The sequence below is a fragment of the Lithobates pipiens genome, unplaced genomic scaffold (genome assembly GCF_037356315.1).
Source record: "Lithobates pipiens isolate NorthernLeopardFrog02 unplaced genomic scaffold, aLitPip1_a1.2 Scaffold_25, whole genome shotgun sequence".
In the NCBI taxonomy this organism is placed as follows: Eukaryota; Metazoa; Chordata; class Amphibia; order Anura; family Ranidae; genus Lithobates; species Lithobates pipiens.
In genome coordinates this window covers 91,185,080-91,200,544 of record NW_027507787.1, presented here as the reverse complement: position 1 = coordinate 91,200,544, position 15,465 = coordinate 91,185,080, and the positions used below count along the sequence as shown (strand labels likewise).

At 42.7% G+C, this 15,465-nt stretch overlaps 1 protein-coding gene across 1 annotated transcript in view; it reads right to left on the bottom strand.

Annotated features, from left to right (window-relative positions):
- LOC143930385 (phospholipid-transporting ATPase IK-like) overlaps positions 1-15,465 on the bottom strand; it is a 225,930-nt gene that overhangs the window by 27,539 nt on the left and 182,926 nt on the right. Inside the window, exons 19-21 of the mRNA XM_077454669.1 lie at positions 13,957-14,068; positions 10,809-10,884; positions 6,641-6,758 (exon numbers count right to left, since the gene is read on the bottom strand). Of these exons, the coding sequence (XP_077310795.1) occupies positions 6,641-6,758; positions 10,809-10,884; positions 13,957-14,068 (306 nt within the window). The remainder of the gene's footprint in view (positions 1-6,640; positions 6,759-10,808; positions 10,885-13,956; positions 14,069-15,465) is intronic.

Here is a 15,465-nt window from a genome sequence, read left to right as displayed (position 1 = left end):
TGATTCCAGTCACACCAAGTCCGAATGTATTTATCCCTTTGGTGTTGCTCTACCGCTAGTAAGTCCTCCATTCCACTAATATCTATTACCTTACGTAAACCAGTCAGCCGCTGTTGGCGGTATTTGCTTTTTCCAGAAGAGCGGGATGCAGGACTTTGCAGCGTTGAACAAATGCCTTAATATTGATTTTTGGTAGGAAGTGACAGGAATATCCGAGACCTGAAGTAGGAAAAAAGCCGGGTCACCAGGAATCTTTTTTGAGACACTTCTTGGACTGTCTTCCAGAAGTGGACCAGTTTAGGGCATGACCAAAATATGTGAAGTAATGTACCTCTATCTCCCTTACATCTCCAGCAACGATTAGCAATATCCGGATAGTATTGGTGCAAGAGATGGGGCGTAAGATACCATCTTGTCAGAATTTTATAATTGGATTCTTGAATTTTCGTGCAAACTGAAGACTTCAAAGAAAGTCTAAATATGATCTGAGTTTGAGCCAATGTAAATTTCCGTTGTAGATCCTGTTCCCATCATTCCAAAAACGGCAGATGGAATGGAACCAATGGGCAGCTCAACATATAGTATATCCTGGACAAAACCTGTGTTAAGTTGCCCTCGCCGGAGCAGTATTCCTCCAGCAGCATCAATGGGCGGGCAAAATTTCCAGGGTTAGGTATAGTGTCCAAGAAATGTCGTAACTGACAAGCTGACCAAAAATTTAGCTTAAAAAGGCCTTCTTTGGCCATGAATTCCTCAATTGAGGGTCATCCGCCGTTTGTGAGAAAATGAGAGGCCTGTGTTACCCCAGAACGGTATAAATTACCAAAGTTGTGTGTGCTCAGACCAGGAAAGAATTGCGGATTCCCTAAAATGGGGAACAAGGAAGAGTTCATGAGGGAAGAGGGGTTTTAATAGCCCTAAGTCCAATACGAAGTGGTGATTCCTTAGTGATGATTGAAGATGTTCATAACACCACAAGGCCCTTGAGAGTGGGATAGAAGTTTGTGCTTGTTCTATCTGAGCCCATAATTTAAGTCAGCCATGACGGCACCAATCAATAATTCTCCCCACATGTGTTGCTTGATAATATACCAAGATATTTGGAAGGGCCAAGCCGCCATATTGCTTAGGTGAGGACAATAGGTGAAGAGAGAGCTGAGGCTTCTTATGCGCCCATACAAACTTAATAAAAAGCGAGTTAATATGTTTGAAATAGGAAGGTGGGATTCTAACTGGAAGGGCTTGAAATAAGTAAAGAAATTTAGGTAATATACACATTTTCAAAAAGTTAATTCTACCAAACCATGAATGTAAGCCCCTGTTCCAAGTCTCTAGAAGCACACAAATCTTAGACAGAAGCGGGGAAAAATTAAGTTCAAAGATACGAGACATATCCCTAGGGATATAAGTGCCTAAATACTGCAACGCTGTCTCTGTCCATTTGAATTTAAAACTGGACTTCAGTGTAGTCAGCATACAAGGGGCTATCCCTATCCCATAGCTTCTGACTTATGAAGATTGATTTTCAAGTTAGAAAGTAATCCATAGGTCTCAAACTCCCATAATAAATTAGGGAGCGAGATAACAGGATTTTAAAAAAAGAAGAAAATATCATCCGCATAGGCCACTATTTTATGTTGGTCTCTTCCGACCTTTATGCCCTGGATATGTGGATTCAAACGAATTCTATTTAGCAGTGGTTCCAACGATAATGTAAATAGCAAGGGAGAAAGCGGGCATCCCTGCCTAGTACCGTTCTGTATAGAAAAGGAATCAGAGAGAACCCCATTGACTTTAACCTGAGCCGTTGGTTGTGAATAGATTGTAGTAATCCACTGTATCATGGTATTTCCTAATCCTAGGTGTCGTAGGACCATAAACATGTATTGCCAATTCACCCGATCGAACGTTTTCTCAGCATCTGTGCTGAGAAAAACGCAAGGGGTGAGGGAAGTTTTGGCGACGTGAAAAAGATTTAGAACTTTAGTCGTGTTGTCCCTTGCTTCCCTAGTAGGGACAAACCCTACTTGGTCCAAATGCACCAGGTCTGGCAAATGAATAGCTAGGCGATTCGCTAGAATTTAATGAACAGTTTAAAATCAAGATTCAGTAAAGAGATTGGCCGGTAACTGTCACACAAAGACAGATCCTTACCTTCCTTTGGGATAACAGATATATAGGCTTTTAAACTGTCCCTAGGAAGGAGTTCGTCTTTGCCCAGCTCATTACACAAGTCTACCATATAAGGACCTAGGATAGGAAATAGGGTTCTGTAGTACTGCAGGGTAAATCCGTCCGGCCCGGGTGCCTTCTCCACTTTGGTAGAATTCAATACTGATGCAAGTTCCTCCAGAGTTATCGGCTTATCAAGTTCTGCTCCAATTTCAGAGGAAATGGTAGGAATCTGGGCAGATTGCACAAATTCATCCATTAAAGCCTGAGAGTCTGTGACGGTTGATATATTATAGAGGGATGTGTAAAAGTCTTGAAAGACATCAGAGCTCTGTAAAGGCAAAGCTATCTTTTGATTGTTCGGAGCCATAATATGTGGTATATATGATAAGAATTTTTGTTCCTTGATTGACCTGGCTAATGTTTTCCCACATTTATCCCCGAAGGCATAGTTGTTTTTCCTGCATTTCTGCATGGTCGCCTTGGCCCTATATTGTAAAAGATCGTTAATTTGTACCAGAATTCTAACTAGTTCCCTTTCTATATCTGGGGAAGGAGCATGTTTATGCTTAGACTCCACCTCTTGAAGTTTGGACAGAAGCAAATTTACCTGTTTTTCTTTGTCTTTTTTAAGTCTGGAGCCATGTTTAATAAGAATACCCCGTATGACTGTCTTATGAGCCTCCCAAACCATGCCTGAGCTACTTGAGTTCTATTCGTTTGGAAATATAAAGGTAGTTCTTTTGTGATTTCAGTGACCATTTCCGGGATATGTAAAAGGCTTTCATTTAACTTCCAGACACAAACCCAGCAGCTCACCCCTGGCCCAGCTGGACTTTTGGATGCACAAGCTCCCGACCGTCAGTATGCACCTCTTCTGTCCACTTCCACTTCTTGGTTACCTCCACGCCTAAAATGGACAATTTTCACGCCTGAGGGGTACATACTTTGGTTCCAGCATATTAACTGATGTTTTTCTCTTCAAGTGTGGTCAATTATTCTAGAAATGTGATGGTATACACCCCCCCCCCCTGTGTCCCCCCCCCTTCCCCTCTTGCTAATGCTCAGACTGTTTTATAATCTTGGTCTTTTCGACCATTCGACTGTTCTGTTTTACACACTGTCAATTGATCTGATAATTGTATTGTGCAAATCTTCAATAAAAATTTGTTAAAAAAACAAACAAACTTCCAGACACGTGTCACCAGTGAAGAATCTTGCAACAAAGCATAGGTCATCAATATAGGGGCATGGTCAGACCATGTAGTCAAACCAATAGAAGTTTCCCGAACCGCATGTAACTGGGCATGAGGGATTAGAAAGAATAGACCTTATGTGGAGGAGAGTAAAATGAATAGTCTCTTTCACCCGGATTTTGAAGACGCCAGACATCAATCAGTTGGGCCTTGTGTATGGCTTGACTGATCCGCTTATGCGATCCTATAAGGACAGATGATTTTCCAGAGGACGTATCCACATGAGGAGTCAGGGGGAAATTGAAGTCTGCTCCCAGTATCAATGAGCCCTCTGTAAAATCTGCTAGTTTAGAAAAAATACTCAGGATAAAGATGTCCTGGTGATCATTAGGCGCGTAGATCGTTGCTAAAGTTAGGCACACACCTCCAAGAGAGCCTTTTATAAACAAAAAACGGCCCCCTTCATCCATCAATGCCTCTTTGCATACCCAAGGGAGTTTATTAGATAGAAGTATAGAAACACCCCTGGATTTGTCCAATTTATTTGTAGCGTGATATAATACGGGGAAAAATCTGTTCTTAAGAACAGGCAACATATTCTCTCTGAAATGGGTCTCTTGTATATATGCAATATCCGTATGAGTAGTCTTTAAACCATGTAGCAACATTTTCCTTTTCTCAGGGGTGTTTAGCCCCTTAGCATTGAGTGAAAACACCTTAAGATTATCCATTACCAGATCACCAACTAACAGGAAAAGGGAAGGAGAGGGGAACAAAAAAAAGGAAGGGGGGGGGGGGGAGGACTATGGTGAGAAACGTAAGCCCTGTCCTTCCCTCCCTCTCCCCTTAAAGAATAACTAACTTGGTTAATACCAATTAATATAGTCACCACTCCCACCCAAAAAGAAAAGAAAACTTGGGTGGTCTGTGTGACAACCTATTTGGGTAGTTTATTAGGTTAAGCTCCATATGAGCTTCCCTAATCCCCCCAACCCTCCCCAGTCATCATATACTCAATCAGTATGCTTAAGCACAACCCCAGACCTCCCTGTGGTTGAGACTGACAGATTACACAGATATATTTCAACCCAGGAGAAGGGGCAAAAAAAAGGGGGGGGGGCATCAATTAACCTAACATATGTATGGTATAAACCCCCCCCTAAACTTCCCGCACCTCTCACCTCCTATACCAGAATCACCTTCCTCCCACAAAATAAACTATCCAAACATAATTCATAATTCCATTGCTGAACTCCAATGCTGTCACAATATTCATGATATCTAGGTCCCAATCTCCCAGGGTCTTTTAATATAAACATTTTAATACAACCGCATGCACTCCGGTAAGTAAGCATAAATAAACAGCAGTACCAGGCAACAATTATTTTCAGTTTTCTGAAACTTCTCATTCTTTTCAATCAATCCTATCAGGTGTGTTGGCGAGGGAAAAAAATAAAACAAAAAAAATAAAACACGGAGCCAGTGTGGACCACGTCTCCCCGCCATCCCAGCGCCCCCCCCTCCCCAAATAGAAAGAGACCGACGGGCTGGCGCCAAGGCGCAGTCCCCACTAGCCCATAGCCCCCTCCCCCCACTCTACAGGGGGGAGGGGCCCAGTTAACAAGACATATATATATGGTGCAGTCCCCCCTTATGCTTCCCACACCTCTCACCTTTTGCATTATATAACAGGAAAAATTCCTAAATGCTTGTAGCTCCCTCAAATGCCAGGGCCCCTAGTCAGTGGGTAAGAGGTTTGCCACTAGTCCTCTCTAAAAAGCCCCTGTCCTGGTTGGGTCTGTCACAATTTGGGTCTTTTTCGGTCTTCCTTTCTGTTTTCCGTCCAATTGTGATGTACACCACTTCCTTCACACTGTCTGTATGGGATAAGGGATGGACGCTTGTTTCCAGGCCTCATGTAATCTGCTCGCATCCAGGAACACAGTACCATGTTTTGATCTGCAAGCACTGTTTTTTCAATCATCTGCTACATCTTGCCTGCTGTAATCTTTCTATAAAGATCTTTGTGCATATGAAAAGGTATTTGGCGAGTTCAGCTATCTGATAAAGACTGTCCACGATGATTGTACCAGCCAGGCATAGAGGTCTCAGCAAGGGATAAGTTACTATTAGAACAGTTGGAGTCAGAATAGGGGTAAAACATGTTTTGGGAGCGTGTTTTTTTAGGTGAAGACTATATGTATGCAGTCACTTTATCGGTGAACAGCTTGCTGTCATTTGGCTCACTCAACCTGGAACCTAATGAAGGCTTTTCATTAACCGCTAGCTGACCTGCCGCCGCAGTTATACTGCAGCAGGTTGGCACGGCTGCGCAAATCGCCGTAGCTGTACATCACTGCCGCGTGTCCCCGGAGCTGATGCACGTGCCCGCGGGAGCGATGTCCACCGGACACCGTGAATGCTTGTGACAGAGTGAGAACCGGGAACTGTGTGTGTAAACACACAAATCTCAGTTCTCTCAGGGGAGAGGAGACCGATCGCTGTTCATACTAAATATGAACACCGATCAGTCTCCTCCCCTAGTCAGTCCTATCACCCCTACAGTTAGAACACACCTAGGGAACAAACCCTCTTATTGCCCCCCTAGTGTTAACCCCTTCCTTGCCAGTGACATTTATACAGTAACTAGTGGCTATTTTTAGCTCTATTTTTATCGCTGTATAAATGTCAATAGTCCCAAAATAGTGTCAAAAGTGTCCAATCTGTCTGCCGCAATGTCACAGTCCTGATAAAAAAAAAAAAAAAAAAAACGCAGATCGCCACCATTACTAGTAAAAAAATAATAATAATATTAAAAATGACATAAATCTATGAGCAGACCAATCAATAAATGCTTATTGCAATTTTTTTACCAAAAATATGTAGAAGAATATATATCGGCCTAAAATTAATACTTTTTTTTTTTAGGATATTTATTATAGCAAAAAGTACAAAATATTGTGTTTTTTTTCAAAATTGTAAGTCTTTTTTTTGTTTATAGCGCAAAAAATAAAAACCGCAGAGGTGAACAAATACCACCAAAAGAAAGCTCTATTTGCGGGGAAAAAGGGACATACATTTCGTTTGGGTACCACATCGCACGACGGCGCAATTGTCAGTTAAAGAGAAGCAGTGCCGTATCACAAAAAAAGGGCTGGTCAGGAAGGGGGCAAATCCTTCCGGGGCTGAAGTGGTTAAACTGTGCAGATGATTAAATTTCAAATACAACTTACTGTTAAAACACCTTATACATAAAATGTGTTACTTCTTACCAAAAATTCCCCTGTAACGACCATTGCTTTCATATTCAATTCTTTTATCATAGCAGGATCTGTGTCTTTTAACGTGACCTCTATATTTCCATTCCCCTGGTTATCATCAAGGATGCACCTAGACAGTGTTAAAATAAAAGATGCATCAATTATCCAGTATTGCTGTGGACAGACATAAATCAAGGGATATGTCATGATGTATCACACCTGAGTTAGACACTTCCAATGAAAGAGACCCTTTAACCTATTTAGTTTTCTGTAAGGCCAGCTTATCTAGGTCCTGACCTCCCCACTCTATTCTCTTTGAGAAGAAGGATAAAATCGTAATCAGTGAGCTGATTTTGAATTATGTGAAGAGCATTGTGCCTTTGCCCGCAGTATTCAGGAACCATTCACTCTCCAAGAAAGAAGAGGGGAAAAAGGTCTTATAACCTCATCGGACTGGACTAAAGACAAATAAAAAATTTAATTTTAAAGGGTGTGGGCTCCAAGAGAAGGTGGGGGAAGGGGTGATCCCAAAACCAGTGTTGAACTTTAAGGAAGCACAGCTCAAGGCTGTTCTGCTAATACGTGTTTAACTGCTACAGAGTCACTGCTTTCAGAAAAGTGTCCCGGGACACCTAATCTGCACATATTTGCTCCATGTCAGTTACACACAAAGTGCTAAAACCAGGATTAGTATGAAAGCCAGCTGACCATACACTAGTAGAACTTCGTACTAAAATTTTATTTTACAAAAGGTTTTAATGATGTTTGATCAAACAGAGCCAATAATTTTGTAGTTACAATGCAGAATATTCAGGTACAAACCAAAATGCATACATAATCAAGATCAACGCCTCGTACTATTTAGAGCTATAGAAAATGAAATAGTCAAGACAATTCTAGGTTCATGCCATAGCATAGGAATTATTGTTACTAGAGCATCCGACCACATGGCTAGGTGCACATAGACAGGAACCATTGAATGTTGAGCCGAGTGCTCACTCTATAAAATGAGGTGAAAAGAAATAAAATTAAAAAAAATAATAATACATGAATCATAACCATCCAGACCAGGACAATGCCAGGTGGCCAGGTAATCGGATGTTCTATTAACATTAATTCCTATGCTATGGCATGAACCCAGAATTGTCTTGACTATTTAATTTTCTATAGTTCTAAATATTATAAGCATATAAATGAACAAGAAATGGAAGGGCAGAAGGAGCAGAAAGTGAGGGCAGAAAAAGAAAAGAGGGAAGAGTAAAGAAGAGAGGAGGAGAGTCTCATGGGTCAGCAACAGAGAAACACTAATTCGACAGAAGGGTGTTATTGATTCGAGAGGGCTGGGTTGTACAAAAATTTTCATTTTTGGAATGTGCGTTCAATTTTATAATGGATAGTGGGGTCAAATAAACTTTTGCTTGCAGCTGTGGTGATGAAAAAAATGTAAAGGTGCAGGATAAAACATTTTTTCTCAAAGGAATGAAATTCTTAAAGCGGGAGTCCACCGGGACTGCGCGTTTTTTTTTTTTTTTTTTAAAGCCAGCAGCTACAAATACTGCAGCTGCTGACTTTTAAATAGTGACACTTACCTGTCCAGCGCGCCCGCGATGTCGGCACCCGAAGCCGATCGCTCGCTCGTCTGTCAGGTCCTGCCGCCGCCATCTTGGGTATGGGAATCAGGAAATGGAGCCTTTCGGCTTCATTTCCCGGTTCCCTACTGCGCATGCGCGAGCCGCGCGGCGCAATCCGGACGGTCCCCGCTGCCTCTGGGACCTGTGTGTTTCCCAGCAGGCAGCGGGGCACTTGCTGAAGGGGGCGGGCGCTTGCGGAAAGGGGCGTAACGTACGCCCCTTTCCGCAGAGAGCTAGCCCGGAAGTGGGTGCAGTTACCTGGATTATCCAGGTAACTGCACCCCCCTCCCCCCTGAAAGGTGCCGATTGTGGCGCCGGAGAGGGGGAGGGTTCCGATGAGCGGAGGTCCATTTTAGGGTGGACCTCCGCTTTAATATGCATTCAGTTTTCATCTGGAAAAAACATACAAAAAATGGGAAGATGCTGTAATGAAACCTGTTTAAATACATCTGGGAATACATTACTATTTTTTTCTAGAGAGTAATCTAAATTTTTTAATGGCTGCTATGCCTCAGTTACTATACAATTATAACTAAATGCCAGCAAACAGCTAAATACGTAGATAAAATACAGGGGTCTTCAAAAAGTTACCACACTTTTATATTTTTGTTGGAAATAGTGAGGGTGGAGGTGTAGTAATTGGTTGTGTCTAAGGCCGCGTACACACGGCCGGACTGTTCGCCCAACTTTGTCCGCTGAACAGTGTTTCAGCGGACAGTCCGCTTGTGTGTGGGCTTCAGCGGACAGTTTCAGCGGACAGTCTGACGAACAAAGTTTTTCGGAATTTCCGTAAGACTGTCCGCTGAAACTTGGTTTGAGCGGACAGTCCGCTCGTGTGTAGGCTTGTTCGATAAACTAAGTCTCGCGCATGCTCAGAACGAATTTACACGGCGAAGGTTGCATTGCAGTGTATTGGACTTCGAATTTCTCGTCCCGTCGTACGTGCCGTTCACGTCATCGGGCAAGTTTTCAGCGGACTGTTCGTTCGTCGTGTGTGGTCAAGTCCGTTCATGCTAATTTTGAACGGACTGTTTGTCAAACTGTTTGACGAACCTAGTTGGGCGGACAGTCCGCCCGTGTGTACGCGGCCTAAGAGTGTCATATGACTAGTTTGTCTGGGAAGCCGGCTGGCCTTGCAGTTTAGTATAAAGCCCCATACACACTATCAGATTTTCAGCTTATTTTTTCCTTCAGATTTACCAAAACCATGTAGTGCAAGGGCCTGCCTGATTGCATACAAATTGAAACTCTTAAAGGGGTTGTAAAGGTAAATGTTTTTTCACCTTAATGCATTCTGTGCATTAAGGTGAAAAAACATCTGACAGTGCCTGCGCCCCCAGCCCCCCCGTTTTACTTGCCTCACCTCTCGAAAATCCGGCGCTCGCCCCTGTCATCCTTTCCACCGTTCAGCCTGGCCGCTGATTGGCTGGAGTGGATGGATGGAAAGCAGCACAGCCATTTGCTCGTGCTCCTGTCAATCACATCCATTGACGCGGAGCGCCGGGGGGCGGGGCCGCGTGATACAGCGAGCAGCTATAGCCGCCGACTGTATTACGGGAGCGCGCCCGCAGGTGCTTCTCACCATGTGAGGGAGCTCGCATGAACGTGAGAAGCACCTGTGGGAGGAAGCCGAGACAGCTGCCGAGGGACCCCAGAAGAGCAGGTTCGGGGCCACTCTGTGAAAAACGAGCGGCACAGTGGAGGTAAGTATAACATGTTTGTTATTTTAAAAAAAATAAATAAAAAAAATATAAAAATCACTTTACAATCCTTTTAACGTTTGACCTCATATTATATGGTTTTGGTAAATCTGAAGGGAAAAAAAATCAGCAGAAAATCTGATAGTGTGTATGGGACTTTAGAGTTGTCACACTGTGGTGAAAATGGCTGCAAAACTTATAAAAAAAAGTGCAGAAACATTATCTTTATAAGGGAACTGTTACCTGCCAAATGATTTGTATTTCTGTCCAGCAAGTCCTGATATTTACACTGCTCGTCGCACAGCACAACCCTGTCTGGCATAAGGATGAGCTCAGGCATGTTCGAAAGTCCACATGCCCGTGCCCACCAGGAAGCTGACACTCCGCAGCGCTAATCACAGGCAGTGAGATATTTTCCAATCCGCAGCGCTGCACAGATCAGGAAATGACTCACTTCCTGCGATCAACGCCGTGGATTGTCAGCTTCCTGGCGGCACGGCCACGTGGACTTGCGAACACACCTGAGCTCATCCTTAAAGGAGACCTGCTTTTTCTTTTTTTTTCTCTCTGCTGTAGTTTCACTTTTTCAGGCAGGTCTCCTCTTCACCCCCCAGCCTGTGAATGGACAATGAAAGGAGAAGAAGCGGACTAATGAGCTCATCTCTTTTTTTTGCTCTTCTCCTAACCGCATGCTCTTTGTACCGCAGAAACCCAAATTTCGGTACTTACACACTGCTTGCAAAAAAATACATGCAATAAATTTATTATAAATACAGAGCTGCATTAAGTTAATTTAACACGTTCCAGGAGTTCAGCTTTTGATTTCAGTTTATGCGGTCAAAACCTTACCTTATGTCCGTTTCGTCCAAAAGCTGCATGTTGCTTGAAAGAAGGTTACAGGAATATGCTATGTTTATAGCTGTCTCTGTAAAATAAAACATTTTAAAGCCTCTAAGTAGTTCCAATTTTTACATAATCTAGGATCATCCAGGCCAATGTATAAAGACTGAAATAAATGGATGAAAACTGCTTGCAGTAACCAGACTTTGGCTTGACCTGCAGGGGCGGCCCGTGTATTGTGGGTGCACGCACGCCGCTCCCCCCATCCATGCGCCCGGCCCCTTTCAGGACGCCGGATGCATGGATTCCTATGGCGGGGTCGGGAAGGGGTGGTACTTTTTGAAACACCTGATTAGAGCCAGAGGCTTCAAAATAGGGTGGGCTCAGGGAGCAGAGAGTGTGCCCTGATCCCACCCAATTGTGTGATGATAGCGAATACATTTGCTCTATTTTCACTCTAACGCTCCTCCCTGCCTATCAGGGAGGCAAGTCGTCAGACCTGTTTCCCAATTGGCCAAAGTACCAGGGCATTCTATTGGATGCCTGTCACTTAGAAAGAGGTGGCACAGAGGAGACACGAGGATGGACATCCTCGCTGCCACAGCTGCTCTGGTGGACTGGCGGTAAGTGCCATCAGACAGCCGTGAGCAGGGGGGCTGTCGGAGCCACGAGGGTAGTCTGTGGGCACAGTGGCTGCATATACTGGGCACAAGTGGCTGCATTTGATGGGCACACGTAGCTGCATATATGATGGGCACACATGGCTGCGTTTGATGGGCACACGTGGCTGCGTTTGATGGGCACACGTGGCTGCGTTTGATGGGCACAGTGAGGCTGCAATTGATGGGGGGCGGGTTTCAGAATTTTTTTAACTGCTTGTCTATCGGGGATAGTTTTTATTTTTTGCACACGTTAAAATCTGCATGTTTTGCTAGAAAATTATTTAGAACCACAAACATTATATACTTTCTGAAAGTAGAAACCCTGAAGAATAAAATGACGACTGTTACAAATTTTTATGACAGGATATTTTTGCAGCCGTTTATGAAAAGCAAATTTTAGCCCTTTCATGCCTAAGTCTTTTTCTGACATTTGTTGCTTACAAGTTAATAATCCATATTTTTTGCTAGAAAATTACTTAGAACCCCCAAACATTATATATATATTTTTAGCAGAGAGCCTAGAGAATAAAATGGCAATTCTTGCAATATTATATGTCACACAGTATTTGGGCAGTGGTCTTTCAAACGCAATTTAAAAAAACAAAAAAACAACTCTTTCATCGCTTAAAAAACAAAGCAAATCATTAGCCCAACATTTTTGTATAAAGTGAAAGAAGAGGTTACACATCAGAATTCTCTACAAACAATAGGACAAAGTCCCATCGGACCATGTTGTGGGAAAATTTTATAGCCCAGCTCTAAAACTTAGTCGGATATTCCGACGGAAACAGTCTGATGGAGCCCACACACGGTCGGATTATCCGACAACACGGTCCAATCGGACATTTTCCGTCGGAATGTCTGACCGTGTGTACAAGGGCTAAGTCTTCAATAAACCTGAAGTGATGTCATTCCGGGTTACTAGATCCGAAACATTCGGGTCTCCGGTGAGCCAATGGATGTGTTGACTGGTCGTTCGGGTCTTCCGGTGGTGTTATCCCACTCCTTGGAATAACAGCCAAGCGCCTTTCAGCCACATTGGTTGTTATCCCAAGAAAGGTGACCGTTTGCTCTAAAAAAAAAAAAGAACAGTACCGGGGTGATGCGTGGAGCTGCACGCATCAAGCCAAGGACGCATATTTGCATATGGTTGACGTAAAGGGGTTAAAGAAAAAATACACTTAAATAAGGTTTAGTGCACACAAAATAAAACCCACATTTTTGAGAACATGTAAAAGATGAGATTGGGTTAAGTAAATTACATAGTTAGTAAGGTTGAATAAAGACACCAATCTATCCAGTTCAACCTGAGTGAGTGTCTACAATTGTCCCTACCCTAATTGATACTAAATATGTCAAGATTTAAAATTGCACATGGCCATGAAGTGGTGACAAACTATGGTATCTAAAATTGTCCATAGGTAACGCTTTAAAAGCCTTTACAGATGATCAGATTGGAGGCAATTGTGAATCTTTGCAGTGATACCTCACATGTGTAGAGCAGTCATCGTTGCATGCTGGACCTATGTGCATGTTTGCATTGGCATGTATGGGCAGGGAGACCGTCTGTTTTTATTTATTTTTATTCTGTTACATTTGTATGTTTCCTTTCCTGTTTTTTTTTTTTCATGATTTTTTTTATTTAACTTTATTGGTGTCAAGGGGGTGAACAATCTCCTTTATGATAGTTTTGGGCAGGTAATCGGTACTTTTTATAAAGACCTCAGATTTCTCCCCTATCCTCCAAAGCTACTAACCAAGCACACATTGTGCTTGGTTAGGTGCTTTCCTGGCTATAACAGCCAGGAAATTAAGGTTCTGAAAAGGAAGTGAAAAAATTCTTGTGGCTTCCAAGATCATTTGTCACAGAAGAGATGTGAGAATTGATGTTTCTCCATCTCCTCTGTGGGCAGCTGTCCTGATGGCCTACTGTGATCCCAGGTTCTTTGGAGGAATGGTACAGCCTAGGAACCACAGTGGGCAGCGATGGGGGAGGACCTTTTGAGCACTGTACAATCTTCCAGATCACCCTTACATGAATGATGCGTACCGGCTGTAAAAAAACAATACCAGGATCATGGCTGCAGGTATGGTCCTGGTATAACCATTACTGACCAGGATGTTTATATACACGTTTTGTTTAAGGCCGACAATGCTAAGCTGCTGCCTTGAAATCAACAATAGTATTGTCAATCTGCCATGGACACTCTTTCAGTTAGCCATTAGGCCGCCTACCAGGTCTATTAAACTGCCAACTAAAGGGACTTGATAAGAATCTGACACAACTGCCTCTAATTAAGAAACCGTGACAAAGCTTTCTCAGCATACAACTAGAAGAGCCGTAACTGCCAGGAACTTCAGGAAACAAATGTCTTCAATAGATTCACAAACTGCTTCAGAAAATTGTAAACAAAATTTAAAATAGTTACTTACAATTATGATGTATTAGTTCTGAAATTTGGTGATAACTATATAAATGTCATTACACGTTGTACCTTTTTTATCCCCAGTGAGCATCCAAACTTTAATGTTCCCATCTTTCAAAAGCTGGATGGTCTCTGGTACTCCTTCCTGTAGCTTGTCTTCTATGGCAGTGGCTCCAAGTATCTGAGACACACAGAACAATCTTATTTTGCTTGTACTATGATTATGCAGGGAAAAAAAGGACACTACTAAAAGAGGAGATTATGGGCAATTGTTGCCCTAATGCCCCCCTCACATTGGCTCCCAAGTGTATACACCATTATCAAACTGCACCAAAGAGGTTTACACTCTTCTTCAAACTGAATTTCATTGTAGAGATGCTTTCTTATATTCCAGTTGTGTCTCTATCTAAATTTAGTAAGTGATGTGGATGGGCTGTAATCAGCCTGAGCTGTCATTTACCTTTTCTGGTTCTTTAGGCTTTTCCTGAACCTGATAGTTTGATTGCTTCAGCCGGTTTCTGGATGGAGGTTCCAATAATCAATATGGGAGGGATTGACCACTAGCTTAATATTTTTTATCTGACGTAGCCAATCTCTGATAGTGTTGTTCAGAGGTATGAACTGGGAAGATGATAAATGTTTGGGAGCACCTTTCTAGAATGCTCTCTCCCCTGGGACTTCACCCTGAATTGCTTTCTGCTGGCTTCACCATGAGCCGTGTGCTGAGGGTCGTGGATTCCAAGCCACTGGCTGAAGAGCATGTCTGAAGGGACCTGGGCTAAAAAGAAAAACTCTTAAACACCTCTCGCCTTCCGTATAGACATGATGTGACAGGATCCCGTTGCGGGACATGGCACATCACCGATTTTGGTGAAGAGCCGATGAGGAGACTCTTTACCCATGTGATCACAGCTGATCACATGTAAACAAGGAAAATCCAGTTATTGGCTTTCCTCTCCTCACACTGACAGCGTGTGAGGAGAGGAGAGCCAATCAGCAGCATTTCCTCACAGCAGAGATCTGTACAGATAATCAGGGCACTGATTGCCAGTGCAGCCCCAACGATGTCCAGCAGTGATGCCAGTCAGTGCTTAGCAGTGATGCCAATCAGTAGCCATTAGCGATACAGTTCTGTCTTTCAGTGCCTATCAGCGCATACCAGTGAAGGAAAACAATTACAAAATTTTCTAACAAACTAAGAAAAAAAAAATTTCCCCCAACATTTTCTGTCTTTTTTTCATTTGTTTAGCAAAAAGTAAAATAAACCTGTGGTGATTTAAATAACACCAAAAGAAAACCGTTTAAAAAAAATTATAACAATTTAATTTGGATACAGTTTTTCATGACCGTCTGCAGTGGACCCCGCAAGACAGGCATTTAAACTGTAACTATAGACAAAATTAAAAGTCACATATGATGCAGCCTGTCAATGGCATTAACACAGAAGTTGGTTGGTTTAATCTCTGTAAAATAATTTTATAACCTGTTGATCATGCCTGTAGATCCATTATTTTTTCCATTTCCTGTAACAGGCTGAGATGCCCAGAAAAAGTGGCATTTGGAGTGATTGGAGAAAAC